This window comes from Amphichorda felina (genome assembly GCF_050947745.1).
Source record: "Amphichorda felina strain 45539 chromosome Unknown scaffold_8, whole genome shotgun sequence".
NCBI lineage: Eukaryota > Fungi > Ascomycota > Sordariomycetes > Hypocreales > Bionectriaceae > Amphichorda > Amphichorda felina.
Window position 1 is genome coordinate 1,692,018 of NW_028145042.1, and position 20,222 is coordinate 1,712,239.

At 55.5% G+C, this 20,222-nt stretch overlaps 7 protein-coding genes across 7 annotated transcripts; 3 read left to right on the forward strand and 4 right to left on the reverse strand.

Moving 5' to 3' along the window:
* Nucleotides 1–1,209: 1,209 nt before the first annotated feature.
* On the reverse strand, nucleotides 1,210–3,818 carry ACO1O0_008183 (chloride channel; the record flags this gene model as incomplete). The annotated part of the gene is made up of 6 exons (XM_083197549.1): nucleotides 1,210–1,257; nucleotides 1,320–1,430; nucleotides 1,507–1,881; nucleotides 1,937–2,269; nucleotides 2,326–3,462; nucleotides 3,522–3,818. The coding sequence occupies 6 exons, from the start codon at nucleotides 3,816–3,818 to the stop codon at nucleotides 1,210–1,212; spliced, it is 2,301 nt and encodes a 766-aa protein (XP_083047017.1).
* Nucleotides 3,819–6,446: 2,628 nt separating this feature from the next.
* SAS10 (rRNA-processing protein SAS10) lies at nucleotides 6,447–8,291 on the forward strand (the record flags this gene model as incomplete). The annotated part of the gene is made up of 1 exon (XM_083197550.1): nucleotides 6,447–8,291. The coding sequence occupies one exon, from the start codon at nucleotides 6,447–6,449 to the stop codon at nucleotides 8,289–8,291; it is 1,845 nt and encodes a 614-aa protein (XP_083047018.1).
* Nucleotides 8,292–8,627: 336 nt separating this feature from the next.
* On the forward strand, nucleotides 8,628–10,985 carry ACO1O0_008185 (COG1/VPS51 family protein; the record flags this gene model as incomplete). Its single annotated transcript, XM_083197551.1, has 1 exon — nucleotides 8,628–10,985. One exon carries the CDS (start codon nucleotides 8,628–8,630, stop codon nucleotides 10,983–10,985), a length of 2,358 nt encoding a protein of 785 aa, XP_083047019.1.
* A 158-nt stretch (nucleotides 10,986–11,143) lies between these two features.
* On the reverse strand, nucleotides 11,144–12,019 carry ECI1 (ClpP/crotonase-like domain-containing protein; the record flags this gene model as incomplete). Its single annotated transcript, XM_083197552.1, has 2 exons — nucleotides 11,144–11,774; nucleotides 11,829–12,019. The coding sequence occupies 2 exons, from the start codon at nucleotides 12,017–12,019 to the stop codon at nucleotides 11,144–11,146; spliced, it is 822 nt and encodes a 273-aa protein (XP_083047020.1).
* Nucleotides 12,020–12,736: 717 nt separating this feature from the next.
* Nucleotides 12,737–14,171, reverse strand: RPA49 (DNA-directed RNA polymerase I subunit RPA49; the record flags this gene model as incomplete). The annotated part of the gene is made up of 3 exons (XM_083197553.1): nucleotides 12,737–13,597; nucleotides 13,663–13,982; nucleotides 14,045–14,171. 3 exons carry the CDS (start codon nucleotides 14,169–14,171, stop codon nucleotides 12,737–12,739), a joined length of 1,308 nt encoding a protein of 435 aa, XP_083047021.1.
* A 1,584-nt stretch (nucleotides 14,172–15,755) lies between these two features.
* On the forward strand, nucleotides 15,756–16,617 carry ACO1O0_008188 (kinase-like domain-containing protein; the record flags this gene model as incomplete). Its single annotated transcript, XM_083197554.1, has 3 exons — nucleotides 15,756–15,861; nucleotides 16,093–16,178; nucleotides 16,378–16,617. The coding sequence occupies 3 exons, from the start codon at nucleotides 15,756–15,758 to the stop codon at nucleotides 16,615–16,617; spliced, it is 432 nt and encodes a 143-aa protein (XP_083047022.1).
* A 1,803-nt stretch (nucleotides 16,618–18,420) lies between these two features.
* On the reverse strand, nucleotides 18,421–19,431 carry ACO1O0_008189 (uncharacterized protein; the record flags this gene model as incomplete). Its single annotated transcript, XM_083197555.1, has 2 exons — nucleotides 18,421–19,403; nucleotides 19,428–19,431. 2 exons carry the CDS (start codon nucleotides 19,429–19,431, stop codon nucleotides 18,421–18,423), a joined length of 987 nt encoding a protein of 328 aa, XP_083047023.1.
* Between the last annotated feature and the right edge of the window lie 791 nt (nucleotides 19,432–20,222).

A 20,222-nucleotide genomic window follows, 5' to 3' on the forward strand; every position in this document is an offset into this window, starting at 1 on the left:
TGACGGCGGCATTGGCGAGGCTCTCTCAATAGCTGTGCCGTAAAACTTGAAATAGTACGGAGTACTCACCAGTCACCAGTCACCACCCCTCCCCCTTCTCCCCGCAGCGGCTCTGCCACACCATCCATCACCAGTGACCACAGTCGTCCCTCGCATGGCCCATCAGCATCCGCAGACTCCCGTGTCTCCTTATCAACACCCGCCAGCAACACGCCCACCGCCCATCCCCCCATCTCATATCTGGATGATATGATGTTCCCATGTACCTGCTTGTCGCCTGAGGAGCTTCCCCCGGTCTGGTCCCGCCTTGGATGCAGCCCCCGGCGTCCCGACGTCGGCGCCGCCCACCGCCGCCCACTGGCTGCCCACTGGCTGCCCACTGCTGCCCACTGCTGCCACCCAATCGCCGCCCATTCCAGTGGAAAAGATAGGGTAATTAGCTCTGCCAGCGACGGCTCGTGATCCCCCTGCCACCTGGAGGTACCCGGGCCCCCTCCGACTCCGGCCGACGGACCGCCGTGATACCGCGTGATACCGCGTGATAGATGCTGTGAGCCAACCTTCGCATGTACCACCCGGCAGCGGTTGCCCGATTGTCTCGTCTGTGCCACCACCGGTCCACCGCCGCGATCCACCACCACGATACTTCTTTCAAATAGAATCCACCGCCACATGCACCATCAATCAATATCACGTAAACAGGTACTTTGTACACGGTAGCCTCCCCCAGTTGCTCGCTACCTTTTTGCTACTCGCACGCCGCTTCGATATTCTCTCGGGTTTCAGACCGTGGTCCATTCTGTCCTAGCTTCATGACTCAGGGCCTGCTCTCTCCATCCTCCTTCCTGTCTGCGACGCTGCGTAGTATCCAAAAAAAGGAACTCATAAGAACCCAACAGGGTGCATATGCACACCGGTGTAGTATGTGTTACAGGTGATGGGACATGGGGAGAGAACAAGACAAAAAAAGAGAAAAGGAAAATAAAAAAAAAGACACGGCAATCAAGACCTATGCGCCATACTCGATGCAAACTTGAAATGCTTAGAATCGCTCCGTCTGGTCTCTCTGTTGCCGCTCCTTGGGCGGCGCTTCCTCCTCTCGTCTAAACACTCTATTATCCATCACAGAGGCGATGTTATGGAATATTACCATCCTGCGCGCTGAGGTGCTGGGGAGGAGTGGCTTCGGACCGAGTGCTCACTCCCCCCCTAGTCCTCATGCTCTCTCATATATCTGACAAAAGTCTTCTTGTGTGTCTGCCGAACCTTGTCAGTTGCCGTTTTCAACCCGATTGCAGTCTGTCTCTCGCGCGACTCACCATGCCGGCATACTTGCCATCTCGGAGCACGCATATGTACCGCAGTCCGAGCTTGGAGAAGCATTCATAGGCTAGGTCCATCGGTGACTTGACGTCCAGAGCTACAGGAGCCTGTTTCCCATTATTCATTAGCTAACTGACTCTGTGATGAAGATGGGGGATTACTTCTAGGATGGCTGCAACATACCGGGTCAATGAATGGGGTAAAGTCTGTTGGGTCGGGCTCTCCCTCATCCTCGTCAATACTGGGGATGGGCGCCATCAAGCATACCGCTGCCGACTCATCCGGGAGCTGGTCTAGGGCGAACTGCAGGTCCGGCGCCGGGATCAACCCCACCAAAATGTCGTTTCTGAGGATGGGTAGGCCGCCATCAATCTCTCCTGCGCGGTGAAGGAGCTCTAGTTTCCTGCGCAGACTCGTGGCCTGAACCGTGGGAGACGTTGTGATATCAATCACCCTTTCTCGTCGAACTCGGGGGACAATATCCCCCAAATCACCGGTAAAGATGGGCTTGTGCTTGTTGTCGAGGAAGGGGTACGAATTCATGTTGGTAAGTAGGTCCTGACAGGTGTCAGCCATGGTCTCTCTGATTTACACACTCGCAGAAGACACTTACATAGATGCTGTTGGGTTCGATGGCATCTGCTGTCCACTTGGCGACGAGGATCGTCAGGGAGAAGGGCAACACATAGTCGAGGCTGCCCGTAATCTCGAACAAAATGACTGCCAGCGTCACAGAAAGCCTCGTCACGCCGCACATGGTGGCACCGGCAGCAATGAGCCCATAAACACCAGGCTGGATGCATGTACCGTCCTCCCTGGCGCCACAGCCGCGCCATATAGGCCAGTCTGGGGTGGCTAGCACGGCCCATTGTACTAGATGACCGATGATCCGACCCATTAGGCCGCCGACAACCATGGACGGCACGTAGATACCGGCGGGTACTTTCTGCGAACGTGTCAGATTCCTATCATCTCGTCTTCACCGAAAAGCTCTGTACTCACGATGCCGAACGTGATGGTTGTCAAGAACCCCTTGATGAGGAACGCGACGATGAGGGTCACAAGGATGGGGGGGATATCATCGATGGAGTTTGGGCAGAGGCCTAGCTCGTGCCTGTCAACGTTAGGGTTGTCACATGGAGATGCCAGATTCAAGAGGAGCTTCGCCACGGGAAGCTTGGTCAGTACGTTCCAGTAACTGAGCAAGCCCGTGGTGAGCGCGACGAGAAACACCTCAAGGAGGGGAAACCTTTTGATGACCTTGATGCGCCTGAAGCTCTCGGCCCAGAGCTTGGAGGCCTTGATGAATAGGGCACCGAGGGCACCTCCGAGAATGCCCGTGATGATGAAGCTTAGGAGCTCAAAGTACTCCCAGTCGACGACATAGCGGACCTCGAACATGACAATCTTGTGAGTTCCATAGGGGTTTAGGAACTTTAGAGACAGAGCAGCCACGATGCAGCAGAAGAAAGTGCGGAACAGCGTCTTGGCAGGGAAGAAGTATGAGACTTCTTCCAGACTGAACAGCACCCCGCCCAGTGGCGCACCAAAGGCGACTGTGACACCGGCTGCTGCGGCAGCGGAGAGGACTTCTCGCCTCTTTGCATCATTGCGGTCGTACTTGGAGAAGAGACGGCATGCAATGTTTCCCACGCACGTGGCAATGTGGACGTATGGTCCCTCCTTGCCTAGACTCAACCCAGAGGCAACGCTAAGAATAAGGGCCACCATCTTGATGATGAGGGTTTTCAGGCCTAGAAAACCGTGGAGAACAAAGCCGGACAGAATCACTCGCACCTCGGCAACACCGCTGCCCGCCGCCGAGTAGTAGATCATCGGGGGATTCTCTTCCTCTGGCTCGGGCTGCGGGCGTGGGCTGCTAGCATCGTCGTCAGTCTGGATGTCGTCGGCTAGCGTAGGCACCCCGCCAGCAGCTAGATTCTCGTCGAATGTCGACATGCGGTATGCAGAAGGCACAACGGTCTTGGTAGTCAATGTGATCCAACACGAGAGGCATGCAAGGGTGATGGCCAACAACAGATATACGGCGAATTCGGTCCCCGTATTTCCAAACGGATGGTAGTGAAATGTCTCTGACCAGCTTTTGAAGTCATCACAAGGTCCGTCAGGGCAGCATTTCTGAAATAAAGGTTAGCCAGCGCAGCCTCAAGACATGTGAGGCCATCACAATCACGCACCTTTTCACTGAGGTACCATTGCCGGGTGCAATATCCGTCCTTGAAGTCAAAGGCGGTTGACTCAGAGACATTAACCACATATGCGACCAGTGCAATGACAAAGCCGGATAGGGCACTGAGAATCCAACCCTGGACACCATCGAGCATGACCCGTATGCGACCCCATATGTCCTTGCGGCTCCGGAGGGCTTTGGCGCGATGGGAGTCGGCAATGGTGTCGTGCACCCAGTCGGTGCTGGTGAATTGATCATACCAGACGCGGTCGGAGGCGAAGAGGGAGCTCTTGGACTCGGTCATGGAGTCCCCGCGATCGGATATGGCGTGGAACAGCCGCTTGCCCCATGATGGATGGCGGCTGTGGTTTCTGCTTCGGTGGGTGCCTGCATCAAGTTCGAAGAAAGGTCAGTGTCTGGTCCCGGAGAGGCTACGATGGGTAAGGAGAAGGGGTCCCTTCTGTGTGGACAATCGTACCGGAGTAGCTCTGATTTCGGGAGAGGTTTCCTGGGCGCCGAGAAGAACCGGTTTCGCCCTGGAAGCGAATGCGTGATCTGGAGGTCTGGAGGAGGGGAGATCGCTCGTCGGGTGTGTCAGATCCGGCCGAGTGGCGGCGGTCAAGACGGGAACGGCGCCGGTTCGAGAGTGGTGAAGTTGGCTGGGAGACGGAATCGCCTCCGTTGCGGTCGACCATCGGAGCGTTAGGGGTCTGACCAGAGCCAACGAAGCATGGACGGCTTGTAGGGCCTGTAATGTCCAGCGTCTCAGGCGGTTGGGTACGGGAGGCCGGGGGAACGTGGGCTATGGGCGGCACCGTTCAGGTCTTGGAGGGTTGATTGGCGTTCGATGTGCGCGTGTCGACCGATGTAGGCGGGTTCGTTTACGCGACATATGTTTGCTCGCACCAAAGCAACTCTGGTATCCTAGAAGGCAGCGACGGGCGAGAATCAGGCTCGGAGGTTGTTTTGGTTGGGGTCGGCAATGAGGCAGATGGACGTCGAGACCAATCAAGGGCCTGGGGAGCGACGCAATAACTGGCGGCCTTATTGACGCCTTGGATCTGCTATCCCTACTCGCGGTAGATCCAGCAAGATGGAAGGCGGAGGAGGATACGAAGTGATAATCGGAGGAGGGATGGATGGTGCTGCACGTGGACCTCATCACGTCAAAGGACCATGGCGGGCCTCGGGGGGCGTGGTGGAGTCAGATGGACACAACTTGACAATCCCTGGCAGCTTGGCTGCGCAGTTAATTCCAGATACGGCTTGACGCCATTTCCCGCCAAGTCGATTTGAAAAGCTTCACGAAACTCCAGTGGTCTCGAGACACAGGCTGCTCAAACCCCCTCTCCACTCGTGTGAAGGGGTTGAGGAGAGAAAGGGAAGCATCGTGAGTGAAGCTGAATGACGGGTGATCATAGACCTGGAGACGCTAGGGGCAAGGGTTCGGTGCTGTGGCGCTATCCCAGACACTATCCTGCCAGTGGAGTGGAGCAAGGTGGTGTCCTGTCCAGTGGGCACCAGTGCACGCTACAGGCTTAGGGCTGCCTCTGCGGGCGGACAGTTATCGCTGTAGGTCCAATCTTCAGTGGTGCTGGGTGCAGCGCTGCAGGGTGATGGGACCCACCCGACGTCACCCTAAGTCCCTGAGAGGCCCATCCCCACACTTTGCGCGCCAAGTTTGCCAACGGTCAACTCTATCCATGATAGCCATCAGGCCATTATACTACTCCGTACCACACTCCATAGCTTGTCCAAGTAGAAAAGAACCCAAAAGGCACTTCTTACGGGATACCTGTCGTGGAAATCAACTATTTGCCGAAAGTGCTAAAACATTTGAGCTACACTGTACGTGGCGCATATCGCGACCTTGATTCACCAAAGTCTAAGTTGCCTTGGCACCGCCACCTCGCGACGATCGCTGGTCACGGGGAGCTGGTACATACTAGTACTTGGCTTGAGAGGCTGAGACATTATATCTGAATATACCGCAGTACTCGTACGAGTACTCCGTAATATGGCCATGAACTTTTGTCATCCCCCCCTCTCGGAGAGATATCTCGATCAGAGTCGATTTCCACGCGGCCCTTTGCTCAAAACCTTGTGGAAACAAGTGCACATTACAATCTGATGGGTGAGGAATAGCGCCTTGTTGTACGGTCGTATCCTGTAGCCCGTGTTATGGCTAGGGCGAGGAGCGACTTGACAACGGCAGCTTTCATATTAAGAGTTATCACATCGATCTTACCTTCGAAAATGCATGCGGGCGTGCAGTTTGTCGCAGAATACGGTAGTACTTCCCGTTTGGCCACTACTTGAAAGCATGATGAAGGCCTGCTTGGGGCCAAAGCGGTGAAATATAGAAGACAAATGGTCTCTCATATGTTCTGCCAAAACTTAATAGCTAAACGGGGCTTTCGGCTGTTGCAGACTTGATAGAGGATGGAGGATATGTCCTAAGAACCCTGTTACTAACCGGGACGGAGGACGAGGAGGCACCAGCGTGCCCGAGAAGCAGAGATAGGCGGTGCTAAAGCTGAGAGGTATACTTGGGCAATGCCATGGACAGATTTATTTCACGTTTGAAGTGGGCCACCTCTGCGGCCGATGTCGATGCATGGAGGATAAGCAGGTACAGTACGAATACTACTTGTAAATAGTATGTATGAGATAGGCTTTTGGGCATCGATGTCTCGGATTTCATTGTTGGAGGCTGGTGTGGGGTCTCCGACCGTCCACCGCCTGCCGGTCGCGACCCACCCAAAGATGTTATCTTATCAGCCGCTGGGAAATTTTCTGAGCTTTGGCACTGTTCCCACCAACGCCTTCTCGACGCTCTCTCTCCACGACTCTCTGCAGCGCAACACCGTCCCAACGCCTGCTCGACACCTGCAAAGAGCAGCTGAGTCCTATATCGGGCCCCTTACAAACCATGGCCAAGAAGAGAAAGGCTTCCGGCCGCAATGCGCAGCCTACAGGCCCCAAGGACGTCGACCCCTCCGACGCCCGCCTGGGACCCGTCACCACGTACGAGGATGTCGCCGACTCTGAGGACGAGTATTTCCTGAACCGGGATCGCCTCATGCTTGAGGATGGGCCCGACTCCAAGCGCCGGAGGAGAGACGACGACGATATCGAACTCTCCGATGAGGAGATCCTTGCCTACCAAGATTCCGACGACGACAGCGACGATGTTGCCGCGAAACAGCCTGCCAAGTCGAAAAAGGCTGCCAAGAAGTCAAAAAATGCTGGCTCTGACGACGAGGCCGAGGAAGCAGAGGAGGAGGGCGATGAAGGGTGGTGGGGCTCCTCTAGGAAGGAGTACTACAATGCGGACAATATCGAGACGGAGGGCGATGCCCTCGAAGAGGAGGAGGAGGCCAAGCGCCTGCAGCAGAAGAAGCTGTCCAAGATGGCCGACGAGGATTTCATGTTTGACGGAGACGAGTGGCTCGCCGCAGAGCCTGAGGGCGAAGAGGACGACGAGCGGGTCACCGAGGTTCTCAAGGATATTGAGGTCACCGAGGACATGGGCCCAGAGGAGCGATACAGGATGCTCAAGTCTAGGTACCCCGAGTTTGAGCATCTGGTTGGCGAGCTTCAGGAGCAGAAACCTATCCTTGAGGACCTCAAAGCACAGGCCAAGTCCAAGGGTGGCAAGTCGCTTGAGGCGGTCAAGTACTGGGTTCTTGGGTGCTACGTTGCTGCACTGGCCAGTTATTTTGCCATCTTGACGTCGCCGGCGAGAGACGCCTCCCACGTGGAGAAGCCCCTGGACCCATCGGAACTGCGCGATCACGAGATCATGGAGACCCTTGTCAGCTGTCGCGGAGCCTGGCGAAAGATCAAGGACCTCAAGTCTTCCCAGAGCGCCACCGAGATCATGGAGATTGCGGAGGTGTCTATGGATGTCGATGAACCCCAGGAGAACGGAGAGAAGAAGAAGAAGAAGAACAAGAAGATTTCGAAGGAGGACCGAGCTGCCGCCGAGAAGCGAGAAAAGAAGCTTGCTAAAGCCATGGCCGTTGAGCACACCGTGGCTGATCTCTATGACCTGCCCCTGACTTCCAAGAAATCCAAGAAGGCGGCCAAGGCATTAGCCGCTCAGGACGACTCGGATTCCGACTTTGGTGAGGAGGCTTCCCTCGATGCCCGTGCGGCGGCGGACAAGGCTGCGCGCAAGAAGAGTCTCAAGTTCTACACATCGCAGATTGCCCAGAAGGCGAACCGTCGTGCTGGCGCTGGGCGCGACGCTGGTGGCGACATGGATATTCCTCACCGTGAGCGTCTCAAGGACCGCCAAGCGCGGTTGATGAAGGAAGCGGAGCGTCGCGGACAGAGGGACTCGAAGCACGGCGCAGACCTGGGCGACAACAGCGACGATGACGACGCCTCGGCGGCCAACGCCATCCGCAACGAAGAGGATGAGTACTACGACATGGTCGCGCACAAGTCGAAGGCGAAGAAGGACGACAAGGCTGCCCGGTACGCTGCTTATGCCGCGGCCAGCAAGGCAGACAGGGTGGTCGAGAACGAAGAGGTTGGAGAGGACGGCAAGCGAAAGATCACGTACGCGATCGAGAAGAACAAGGGCCTCACGCCCTTCAGGAAGAAGGATGTGCGCAACCCCAGAGTCAAGAAGAGAAAGCAGTACGAGGCCAAGCAGAAGAAGCTGCGCAGCATGAAGCCTGTATGGAAGGGCGGCGAGCCCAAGGGCGGTTACCGGGGCGAGTTGTCGGGTATCAACACGGCGGTTATCAAGAGTGTCAAGTTATAGACGGCGTATCGGAAGCAAATATTCAAGTATTTTGTGTTATCGCAGAATTCTCTGCCAGGCTTGTTGTGTTGAATGTGTCTTTGTTTAGAGGCAAAGTCGCCTTGTGCCCATTGATGCGGTGAGAACGAGGCCCCTGCTACTGCCCCACCAACAGGCCACCTCAAGCTCCCGTACTCTCTCAACTCCCAATGTCCCTACTGCATTCCACGAACCAAATAGCCCACGAAACTACACGAACCAATTCTGTGCTCGTTCCAGCCGCCTTGAAACTCCGATGAAGGACACGCGATAGCATCCACCTGTCGAATTGACCGACCCTACACTCCAGCCGCGACCATGGCGACCCCCGATCCCTCCACGCTCACCTCGTCGGCCGACATCTTCTCCGGCGGCCACACGCTGCCCCAGATCCGCGCCATCCACAAGTCGCTCCATGTAGCTGTCGACGACAAGGCCAGCCGCCTGCGCACGCAGGTCGGCAGCTCCTACCGCGAGCTGCTGGGTACCGCCGACACGATCGTGCGCATGCGCGGCGACAACGAGGCCGTCCAGGAGCTGCTGGGCGGCATGGGCGCCCGCTGCGGCCGCGCCGTCGTAGGCGCCAAGGCCTCCGGGCTAGCGGGCTTCGTGAGGGGCGACGCGAGGGGCGAGGTGCTGGAGGAGGCGGCCAGGGTGAGGTTGCTGGACGCGTGCGGCCTGGTCGTGGGGAGGGTGCTCCGGGGCGGTGGTGGGCTCGAGGACAGCGTCAAGAAGGGGGACAGGCTGATCCTCGCGGCAAAGGTGCATGTCCTGAGCAGGCTGCTGCTTAAGAGCTTGGGCGATGAGCTGTCGGATGCGCGCCTGCGGCCGGACGTTGAGGCGGCCAAGAAGTCTCTTGTGAATCTGCGGCGACGGCTTCTGAGAAACGTGGATAAGGTGCTGGAAGTGGCAACGGAGGACAGCGACAGGGAGAACATGGTGAAGGCCCTCTGTGCCTACAGTCTAGCCATGAGCTCCGGAGCCAAAGACGTGCTGCGGCACTTCCTAAACGTCCGGGGCGGGGCCATGGCGTTGGCGTTGGAGGTGGAAGAAGGCAACCGAGGCAAAGGGAATGAACATGTCATGCAGAGCCTACGACTGTATACACGGACGCTGCTGGACGTCCAGGCCGTGGTTCCTACTCAGCTCTCCCAGGCGCTAAAAGCGTTGAAGAGCCAGCCGCTGCTTGCCGACCCTGCGCTGAAGCAACTCCACGGGCTCCGCCTCGATGTCTACGAACGGTGGTGTGGCGAGGAGATACAGTACTTCACTCCCTTCATCCGCCACGATGATCTCGACGGAAGGCTGGCTAGAGACATGCTCTCTACCTGGGCGAAGCGGGGAGGCGAGGTCATGCTCGGAGGTTTGAAGGCAACCCTGGGTCAGATGACCGAGTTCAAGTCCATCATGGAGCTGCGGACTAGCATCCTCGAGCTTTGGATCCGAGATGGCGGTAGAGCCAGGGGCTTCGACCCGACCGAGATGCAGGACGAACTACGCGAAGCCATCAACTCACGCATGCTTGCTGTCCTGGAATCCAAGGTCAAGAAGCTTCAACTGGTCGGATCAGAAGTGAAGGCTACACTGGAGACCTGGAGGGACGGCATCACCGACAAGAACAGCCGCCTCTGGGACGAGGAGGGCTACGAGACGGCGCTCTCTCAAGGCGCTGCACCGTTTGTGGAAGAGGTTGTGACACGACTTTATGGCCGCAACGACGCCGTCTCCAAGGCATCCAACTGCTACAAGTCATGGTTCCGCGTGATAGACGACGTCAAGGAGGTGGTGGAATCTCTGACGAGGCAGCGATGGGACAACGACTTTGACGAGATCGAAGACGAGGAGACAATTGAGGCCAGACAACAGGCGCTCAGCAAGGACGACCCGAGGATGCTACAGAGAAAGCTGGACACGGCGCTAGATCAGTCTTTCGAGGAGCTCCAGGGCCAGTTACAGTCAATGTGGGAGGCGAGGACAGAAGATTCCAGGAGCGGTGCGGTAGCCATGTATTTTCTCCGAGTCCTGCGAGATATCCGCGCGCAGCTGCCTGAGCGCCCAGCGACTGCAAGTTTTGGGCTGGTCATGGTCCCATCACTCCACAAGAAGGTTGTCGTTTCGGTATCCAAGGCGCCGCTCGATGAATTTGCCCATGCCGGTCTGGAGGACCGAACGGTGGCGGGCCGGCCCTTGTGGGAAGGTGAGCCTGCGCTGCCCAGCCAGCCGTCGCCCGGACTATTCGAGTTCCTTCGCAACCTGTCTACAGCTATGGGAGACGCGGGCACGGATCTCTGGAGCCCCGCTGCTGTGGATGCTATGAAGAAGCACTTGGACGAGCAGTTGGCCGTCATATGGCGAGATACACTAACCAAGGTGGAAACCGAGAGCTTTGGCGAGAAGGGCGAGAAGGCGGATGATAAGAATGAGGAGGGACAAGCCAACACTGGAACTTCTGAGGCCCGAAGTGCTTCCGAGAAGAGGCGAGATCTGCTCATTCAGTGGTACTTTGACGTGGCCTACCTGGGGAGCTGTCTGGGGACAGGTCGCGAAGGCTTCAAAGGATTGGCAGAAACGATACGAGACAAGGCGGAGCTAGACAAGTCGTCGCAGTCGCGCATAGCCAAGTCGGCAGAGACATTCTGGCAGCGGACCAGTCTACTCTTTGGGCTTCTAGCATAAAATTATTTATATAGTTCTCCGTACTTCGTGGCTCGGATACTTAACCAAAACCCACGTGGCTACCTATCTCATTCCAGACGGATGATCTATATCTCACAACACAAAAGAGTCAAGCTTGTTACACCTTGTATATCATGAATGCGGCCACAAAAACATGTTTATAGCTTGTGCCTCTTCTCGCCGCTGGCAATCTTGCGGAACTCCTCCTGGGGGATGCCCTTGACGAAGCGTTCCAGGCCGGCAAACACCTCCTTGACGTTCTGCGAGTCGGTGATGTCGAGCTCCGGGCGGCGGATCAGCTGCTTGATACCCGTGAGGCTGTCGCCGAGGAGGTGATCGCCGAGGCGCTCGTCGACCTCGTGCATGACGCGGGCGCGGAAGGCGGCGTCGTCGCCCTTGGGGGTGTCGAAGATCTCATTGACGAAGCCGCAGCGCTCGAGCTCGGGGGCGGTGATGCGCTTGCTCATGATGAGGGCCTCGTTGGCCTTGGAGATGCCCAGGCGCTGGACCAGGGCGCGCGAGGCGCCGCCCTCGGCGACGAGGCCGAGCGACGAGAAGGGCGTCAGCAGGAAGGTCTGGGGCGTGCAGTAGATGAAGTCGGCAAATGCGACGATGGCGGCGGAGAGGCCAATGACCGGGCCGTTGAGCCCGACGACGAGGATCTTGGGGTGGGTGCTGAAGGCATGGCAGATGTTGAGGTTGAAGGCGACAAAGTTCTGCAGCCAGTGGCGGTGGAGGTCAGGGTTGTCAGCCGAGGGGGCGGCGCGGGTGATGGACACGTCGGCACCTCTGGTGTTTGATCAGCTCACGTTCAATTAGGAGGGGATGAGACAGGAGACCAACGCGGAGAAGAAGCGGCCCTTGGCGAGGATGACGGTGATGAAGACCTCGTCGTGGGTGGCAATCTCGCGCAGCTTCTGGGCCAGGTCGTAGTACTGGAACTGTGACAGGGCGTTGAGCTTGGCCTCGTTGCCGATAGTGAGGACGGCGACGCGGCCGCGGTAGTCGAGGCTGATGACGGACTCGGTAGACATGATGGCGGTTTTGTCGACGTCTTCGACTGCTTCGACTTCTTTGGCTAGTGCGGCGATTGAGCAGTTACGTGATGACAATTGAGAAACAGGAACGGGCCCTGTTCCCTTTAAATCAAAGCCATCCTCGAACTGTGTCCCATTTAGGTAACGACGTCGTCGACGACTAGGATAACCCCACAGCTACCGCAGGCACTCACTCGTCTCTTTCGTATACTCAACTTAGTATACACCTTAGCTCGTCTGGATTTGGATGGGGTCTCATCCACGAAGACGGGCGGGGATTGGCCTGTTACTAATGATTTTGCTATGGATACAGAGCGTCTCCTAACCTCGGCAGGTAAGCTCTTCTGCGGAGAAAACGCGCTAAGGTGTAACGTGAAAGAGATGAACCTCTACGGTAACCCCAAGGTGCCCTACGTACTCCGTACTGTGCCTTGGTTTGGTTATGCGGGGAAGAATCCTGGATCCTCTAATAATACTACCGAGCCCAGCCGAGCCAACGAGCCAGTGGATGGACAGCTTGTCAGCTACTCCGTGGATGGGTAAATGAGACCCATTACCCCGGGTGCGGGGAGTTGAGACAGTATTGCTAAAAAAAAAAATGCCAGAATTGATTGATATCATTGAGCTTCGTTCCTCGCTGCTATGCCTCGATATGAGAAGGGTGTAACAGTCCCCTAGCCACCATCTCGCTCAACCTACAACCACCACCATTATCTACCGGCGCTTCGGCGCAATGCTCCTCTGCTTGGGAAAGTCCAGAGGCAGCGCCAGCGTCGCCCTGTGTATGGTCCGCCCTCCCTGCTTCGTCGGCTTCACCCGCCCGCCAATCTCGTGGAAGTACTGGTTGATGCCCTTCTGGTCCAGCTTCAAGTCGTCCCTCAGATTCTGCGTGTCCACATCAAAGTTATCCACCATGCACGCAAACGCGCAGCAGTGCGTCAGGAGCAGATCAATGTGGAACTTGCGCATGATGCCGGCATCAGAGAACTTGCGCCGGATGTTCTCCACAACGGCCTCGGGCGCTGGCGACATAAGCTGGTGGAGCTTGTCGCGCGGTGGCACAGACCTCGAACCCCTTTCCTTTCCTGGTCGTGTGTGCAGGTAGAACATGAGTGTGAAATATAAGTAGCGGAGGACGCGTAATCGGGTCGTGGCCTCGGCGTTGGTCGCAAGCCGGGCGACTCTGGCAGCCACGTAGCGAGAGCCCACCTGGATGCTTTCGCCGTGCTGCGCCTTCTCCTGCCATTCCCGGATCGGCACCAAGTTGAGAACTTCAGCTCCGATGATCACCTTAGGATCATAGACGTCCTCAATGTCCTCAGCATCAAGGTTAGGTTTCGGCACCGGCTTGGCTTCGTCCACGACAGCCTGGAGCTCTTCCCTGCTAGCCATCGTCGACGTGATCATGCCCACCGAGTTGAGCATAGCCTTGGACGCGGCATCCATTATAGACGGGGCGGAGTCCTTAAGCGTCTTCTGCGGTGCAATTGCGTTCATGGTTACTTCTTGGAGCTTCTTCTTGGCCTTCTTCGTGCCGAATGTATGGCCAAGATCGGTCCTGCGTTCGAACATTGTCTGTTGTGAATTAGCGCCCTGTCTATCATCCAGATCCGATCATCATAGGGCCATATGCGACGTACCTGGTTCAGCTTCTTTTCGGCCGCCTCAGCCTCTGCTGTCTGCTTCGATCGGACAGCTCCGCGAACCACCATCTTCTTGGCCTCGACGACCTGCATTTTGCCTGTCGCCGGATCGTATATCCCAAAGTAATGGTTTACTAGCGGTTTCGAACCCCTCTGCACTTCCTCCTTAGCTGTGTAGTCGAGGTGAGGGTGGGATGTCGAGTGAAGAAGAAGCTCCCTTTGCGCGGCATTCTTGGCTTTCTTCCCCGTGGGTTGGTCTCGAGGGGCGTATGAATGGAATTGGATGTTTGTCGGCACCTGGATGCCCGGTGTGCTGGCTATTGGAGAGAGTCAGTGGCTATAACGAGCGACAGTGTTGTTTTTTTCGCAGATTCCGTACCTATTACCGGCGGGGAGAACTTGGGTTGCAGCAGAGATGCGACTTTGGCGGATGCAGGAGGCGCTTTAATGGCAACCTTTTTTGTCGGCTTGGACGAAGGCTCGCCATCTCTCTTGCGCTTCGCCATAATTGCTGTCAAATGGGCGGCCGGTCTGGGTACAATTCTACTGGCAAAGAGACGAGGTCGGGGACTCGGGGGATGTTGAAGTGGGATGTCGCCCATTTTTTTTTCTTGGTACCCTGTCCGTCGAGGTGGCAGAAAAAAGCGTTGTCCGGTGTTCAACCGCCAAAGCGGTGAAGCGCCCGACTCCAGCCACAGGCTCAGACCCCACCCCACCAAGAACAGCAGCGACGTCACACAGCAATTCAGTGCGCTCGAGTTTTTGAGAGCTCTCAGAGAAGCCACTCCACCACTTACGCGCACAAGAATTAGTAGTTAATACGAATACACGTATCTGAGCTGCCAGATACTCATGCTCGTGTTGAATTCGTTCGGCAAGCTCAGGATCAGCTCAATTCAGAGCAATACGCGTTGATATCACAGACATGGTAGCTGGCAGGATACGGATTGAGTTTGTCCTTGAAGCATTCTGCTTTTTTATTGTCAAACGTTGCGGGTGCGAAGTTCCGAGCTTGCGTTCCTATGGCGGCAGCTCGCTTCAGAGACTTCTTGCTCGTAAACGCCAGCTCGACCTAACCCTCCAATTGTGCGTGAATCCTTCATCCTAACCACCATGGTCGTCCAGATCGTCCCAGGTCAAGCGATCTCTCCCTCACAATGCCTCGAAAAAGGGTATCCTCCGAACATGCTCAAGAGAGGTCATCCCTGAAGGCCAGCTTGATTCTCCGTGATAGTCGTATAGTTCGTGAATCATGAAAGATGGTTCAGGTCAGGTTGTTGCATGAGGCGCTTATTTGCTGTTTGGACCATGTCAGTCTGAGCTTCTAGCTAGCGCGATTCGTGCGGCAACACTTACGAGCGAGCTCTCATCTTTCTTCTCTTGCGCTTAAGGCGACGAACGCGCTTCTTTCTCCACTTGGCTCTCATCTTGAACGACGATGCTGCATGTCGGTTAGCAGTTGCTCGGCGTCCGCGGCGCCGCGAGAGGCAGCCGTCACATCAATGCCGAAGCTAGGAATGTTCCTGGCTTATGAAAGATGCAAGGCGCCCCTGCGGGCTTGGTTTGGGTACTCACTTGTTCGTGGATGAGAATCGTGTTTGGATGAGGAACAAGGTCAAGTGAGGCGGGGAGAATTGAGGGCGGTTATGACAGCAGAGCTGTAGGGTTTCCAACCCGCAAGGGTCACGTGTGGCAAATTTACGTCACTACGAGCCAGTCTGTCTGAGAAGCGGGTGCGAAAGGCCTGGCGGCACTGTTATTTCGCACAGTGTATCTCGACCACCGCCCCACAGCACTGAGCATACCGAGAACTGACCGAGCTCTCTCGTGCAGGTAACTACTGTGTAAGAGGCAGGGACGAGATATGGACTTGCCCACAGGTAGAACTTGCCTAAAAATTCCGAGGGCCCTCGATCTCTTCATGAAGGCAGTCCTTAATTCCCCTTCCTCATCATTCCACTTTAGAGATTAAAATTGTCACGAAGCTCGTTGTTAAGAAACTCCAGCGGACGGGTCCAGACCCCCGGTTATTCACTGATCCCCTTTTTTTCGCTCACAGTAACCACTAACAAGACTCTCCAAAACCCGCAATGGCTTCTACCGGCACCAATGACTACCATCAGAGTCCCAGTTTTCATGATTCACCAGTGGCATTTCTGGAATTCGTTGACACCAGATTCCCTCAGAAGTCTCGAGGTAAGCTAGGCCAACTATTACCCGATTCGGTCGAGGTTATCCTTTATATCTGACCTATTCAGTGCGTATAGAGTTATGGGATCATGAGATCCTCAAGATTGGGCGGCATGCTGGGTCAAAGTAAGATGATTCACATCAGGGCAAGGGATACCTCTAACCCGGGTAGCAACTTTGTCATTGAGGCCGACTCTGGCAGCACGATGTCACGCAATCACTGCGAATTATACACAGTCGTGTACGAACCAGGTGCCACCCATGTCTATGTCCGAGATCGCAAGTCCACCAACGGAACCTATGTCAACCGCATGCTCGTCGGCGTTGGGCCCGAAATAACCCCAGGCTATCTGCTCCAAGACGGTGATGTTATAGAGATTAGGCCCCATTGGAAGTTCAAATTTCGCGAAATCATCAAGCCTATCCGCCGTCCTCTAACTGACCTCCAGACAGAAGAGTCCAAAGTGAGTGGCACACGTCGCAATCGATCAAGGGAGTTGGCTAACGTTTGATCTGTGACAGCTCTTCACACATAAGTATCAGGTAACCGACCGCTGCCTTGGGCAAGGAGCCGAAGGGTCGGTGTATCTTGCTGTTGACTCAAACACCAAAAAGCAGCTGGTGTGCAAGGTGGTCAACCTTGATAAACTTCAAGGTAGACATGGCCGCGAGCAACTCTGGCGTAAATTCCAAGAGGTGGATATTCTGCGGCAGCTGCAGCATGTGAGAGCCATCGCACAATTGCGAAAAGGGGCCCACTAACGGGTACTATCAGCCGAACATTCTGCCATACGTTGATGCTATAAGCTCACCACACTCCTTGTAAGCGCCGTCCTGTCTAGGTGAAAACACTCTCTTACAGTCGTGATTTCTTTAGGTACACTTTCACTGAACTCGCTTCCGGCGGCGACTTGATGTCTTTCTTGTATCGCCACGATCAAGTTTCCGAGCTCGACACTCGAATTATCGTTCGGCAGATTGCCCGAGGACTTCAGTATTTGCACAGCAAAGGGGTTGTTCATCGCGATCTGAAGCCCGAGAATGTCCTATTAGCGTACTCATCCAGGATCGCCTACCATAGGGTTATGCTAGCGGACTTTGGGACCTCTGCCGTTCCTCGTCGGAGCAGAATGATGACCTTTGTTGGAACGAAGGAGTATCGAGCACCGTGAGGCAAATCATTCCAGTACCGGTACTACGCTTGAATTACTAATTTTACAAAGGGAGCTCTGGAACCGAATGGGGCCTCAAACAATGGCCGTCGATCTGTGGTCCTTGGGTCTGATAGCCCTCCTCCTAGTGACCTCAAAACAAGGGGCCCCCGACGACCTCAACCGTATGAGCCAGCACGATCTTGACAAATGCTTATTCATGACATTCAAGAAATACCGGCCCCGCCCTTCATTAAATGCCCAATTCTTCATTGAGGGGTGCCTACGGGTGTCACCGGATGACCGAATCAGTACCACAGAGGCCGAGTGTCACGACTGGCTATGCACTCCGGAGAAGCATCGCGAGTTCTTCAGGTGCCTAGAAGAGAGGATGCTGGCCGATTGGTCCCCGCAGAAACACCTGAAACCACTCCCTTGGGAGCTTCAGAGTTTGAGAGACTCCCTTGAGCAGTCGACCTACTGCTACCAAGATGAAGAGCAAGCTAACAGAGATAATAACGTCGGAGAGCCAATTAAATCGGGCTCTGGTGGTGATTTTAACAAGTCCTCGGCATACTTCCCAAACCCCGAGCTAGATGGAGATGAAACGGCACTGGTGTCCATCCCGGCTTCATTCAACCCAACTCCAAAGTGGGAAAATGCCACTAATCCGACGAAAGTCAGAGGCGCAGATGAACAGACTCTATGCACGAGAGAAAACATGCGGTTGACATATTCAAGCAATTTGACAATCTCCAACAGAAAGACCCAGTCGCAGCATAACAAAAAACGAAGGGCGACAAAGATCCCGGATAGCCTCTTTCTTCCTCCAACAGGCCTAGAGCGTCACCTTTGCCCAGCTTCAACTGGCCTCAGACGGGAGGCAATATTGGACGAATTAAAAAAGACGAACTCCATGTTTATTAAGGGAGGAGTTGGAGCAAAGGACAACGCCTCTGCCGGAAGGCCTCTCCGTCTTCCTGCCAAACCCAACACGAAAAGACAACGGAACAAACATGGAGAAAACGCAGCCTTTAAAAACTAAGTGGTCTAAGAAGCTTGAATGAGATACGCATGTAGTCAAGTGGCCTACCATTTTGCTAACAATTTTGCCCATCTGAAGAGCGTATCTAACTCGTAATACAGGGGTGTCGACTATGGCGGACTGAACACCGAGGAGATAGCTTAGTCGCCCTCATTCTATATGGAAATAAAGTTGTCTTGCAGACAGAGATCCTAACCGGGACACCTTGACCTCTTAGGATTTCGTTTCCAGGTGGCGTCCCCCTAATATGGGCAGCTCCGGTTGGTATGTATTCCTTTTTCTATGTGGCTATGAACATGGTAAACCTACCTCAGCTGGTTCCTCCCGCCTCCTAAATGGAGCCACATACAAACTGTATTATAGCCAACTTCACCACCCGCCCCAACGACGACGACACCACTTCTTGGGCCTTGGTAGCGCAAATGCCGATGTGTGTACCTCTTCCATCCTCTCGCCGATAATATCCACCACGATCTTCTTGCTCCCGTTCCTCCACTTTTGAACCACGGCATCCACCTCCGCGTCCAACTCCTCGGATGCCGTCTCCCTCTTCCTAACACTTTCCGGATGCTTGGCATCGACGTCAACCATACTCCACTTAACGCCATTATCTTCCTTCTCCTCCTTCCCCCTCCTCTCCGGAACAACGCACTCATGCCTCCCCCCGTTTCGCACACACCGCGTGCAGGCCAGCACCTCCTCGTCTCGCCCCCTTTTCCACCGCCATCTCGTTAACGAGCACGGTAGGCCCCTGAAGTGACACTGGACGCACGTCCTCGTCCCCGTACGCACCCAACCCCCCTCAGCCGAGTATATCACCGGCGACCGGATCGTGTGCCTCACCGGCCACCCCTCCAGGTACCGCGGCTGCGCCTCCCGGATCCCCTCCTTGTGCCTGTCCCACAGCATCCTGAACCGCCTGTTGATGCGCTGCATTCGCTCCCCAAACTCCTCCAGGCTCTCACCCTCCCTGAGCGACAGCAGGCCATTCTCCATCGCCGCTGCCCTCCTCGCGTCCCGCATCTCCCGTATCTGCTCCAACGACATGCGGTTGCGCGTCAGCTTTCGCCGCCGCCGCGCCCGCGCCTCCCGGCACTTCCTGGCGTGCCGCACCCTGGCGCGCTCCTGCCTCCTCTGCTGGCGCGCCCGGGCCATTCGCCTGGCCACGAGTTTGCGTGCCTCCCTCCAGACACGCCAGTCCCGGTTCGCGTGGTAGCGGTTCCTGGCCCGGGTCTTCTCCCGGTCTCTGGCCTCGGCGAACTGCTTACCGAGGCCTAGAACGGTGTTGAGGAGCGGCGTGATATGGGGTTGCTTGTTCTTTGTCTGTATGGGGAGGGAAGCTAGGTTGCGGGCTATTCGCCGTGGCTTCTGTGAACTCATGATGCTTGATCTTGAGGAAGTCCAAGTGGTAGGCTGTTTGTACGAATAGAGCGATTGAGGCCTTTCGGGTTGTCAAACTTCTGCCACGGGATAGAGGTAAAAGAGAGGGAGCCCATGTTAAAATATGGACCAGGTCCGTATTGTTAAATAGGTTTCTGCATTTTGCGAGAGAACTGGCTGTGTTCCAGTTGGTCACAGCCCCTTTCAACAAGAACAAAGAACTGTTCTATTCAGGGCACGGGGTACCCGGAGTGTTCGGCTAGGTGAAATGGCGTTTGATTCTTTGTAGCCGTATCGTTGGATTCTCATGCATGGACAATGGAGAAGATAGCGGGCCTTGACGGCTGCAAGTACGTATACCAGCAAGGTAATGCATTGATGGGCTGCCGGAGTATCGGCATTCAAACGCTATTATGGTCCTGACACCTGCTCTTTACCCTCTATGGATGATCCATCCATATGATAATGCAAGCCCCTCGATACACACCAATCGATGACCCAGCTCCTGTCCCTCCGTCCAAAGAACCATTGCGCGACCCTGTGCCCTCAGCCAAGGCCTAAGTGATGCCAAAAGAAAAAATAAACCTCAATGCGCCTTGTACTAATCCAGCCTCTTCTGCCCCTGGGAGCCATCCGTATATGGCCGAGAGTCCGTCTCGGTACAAGAAATATCCTTCCCTCGACCTTATACATCCTCTAGCCGGGCGCCTAAATCCATAGTCGCGTACTCGCACAACAAAACGCGCCCACCTGTAAACCAATATAGCAATTCTTGTCCAGCAAGCTGCGTT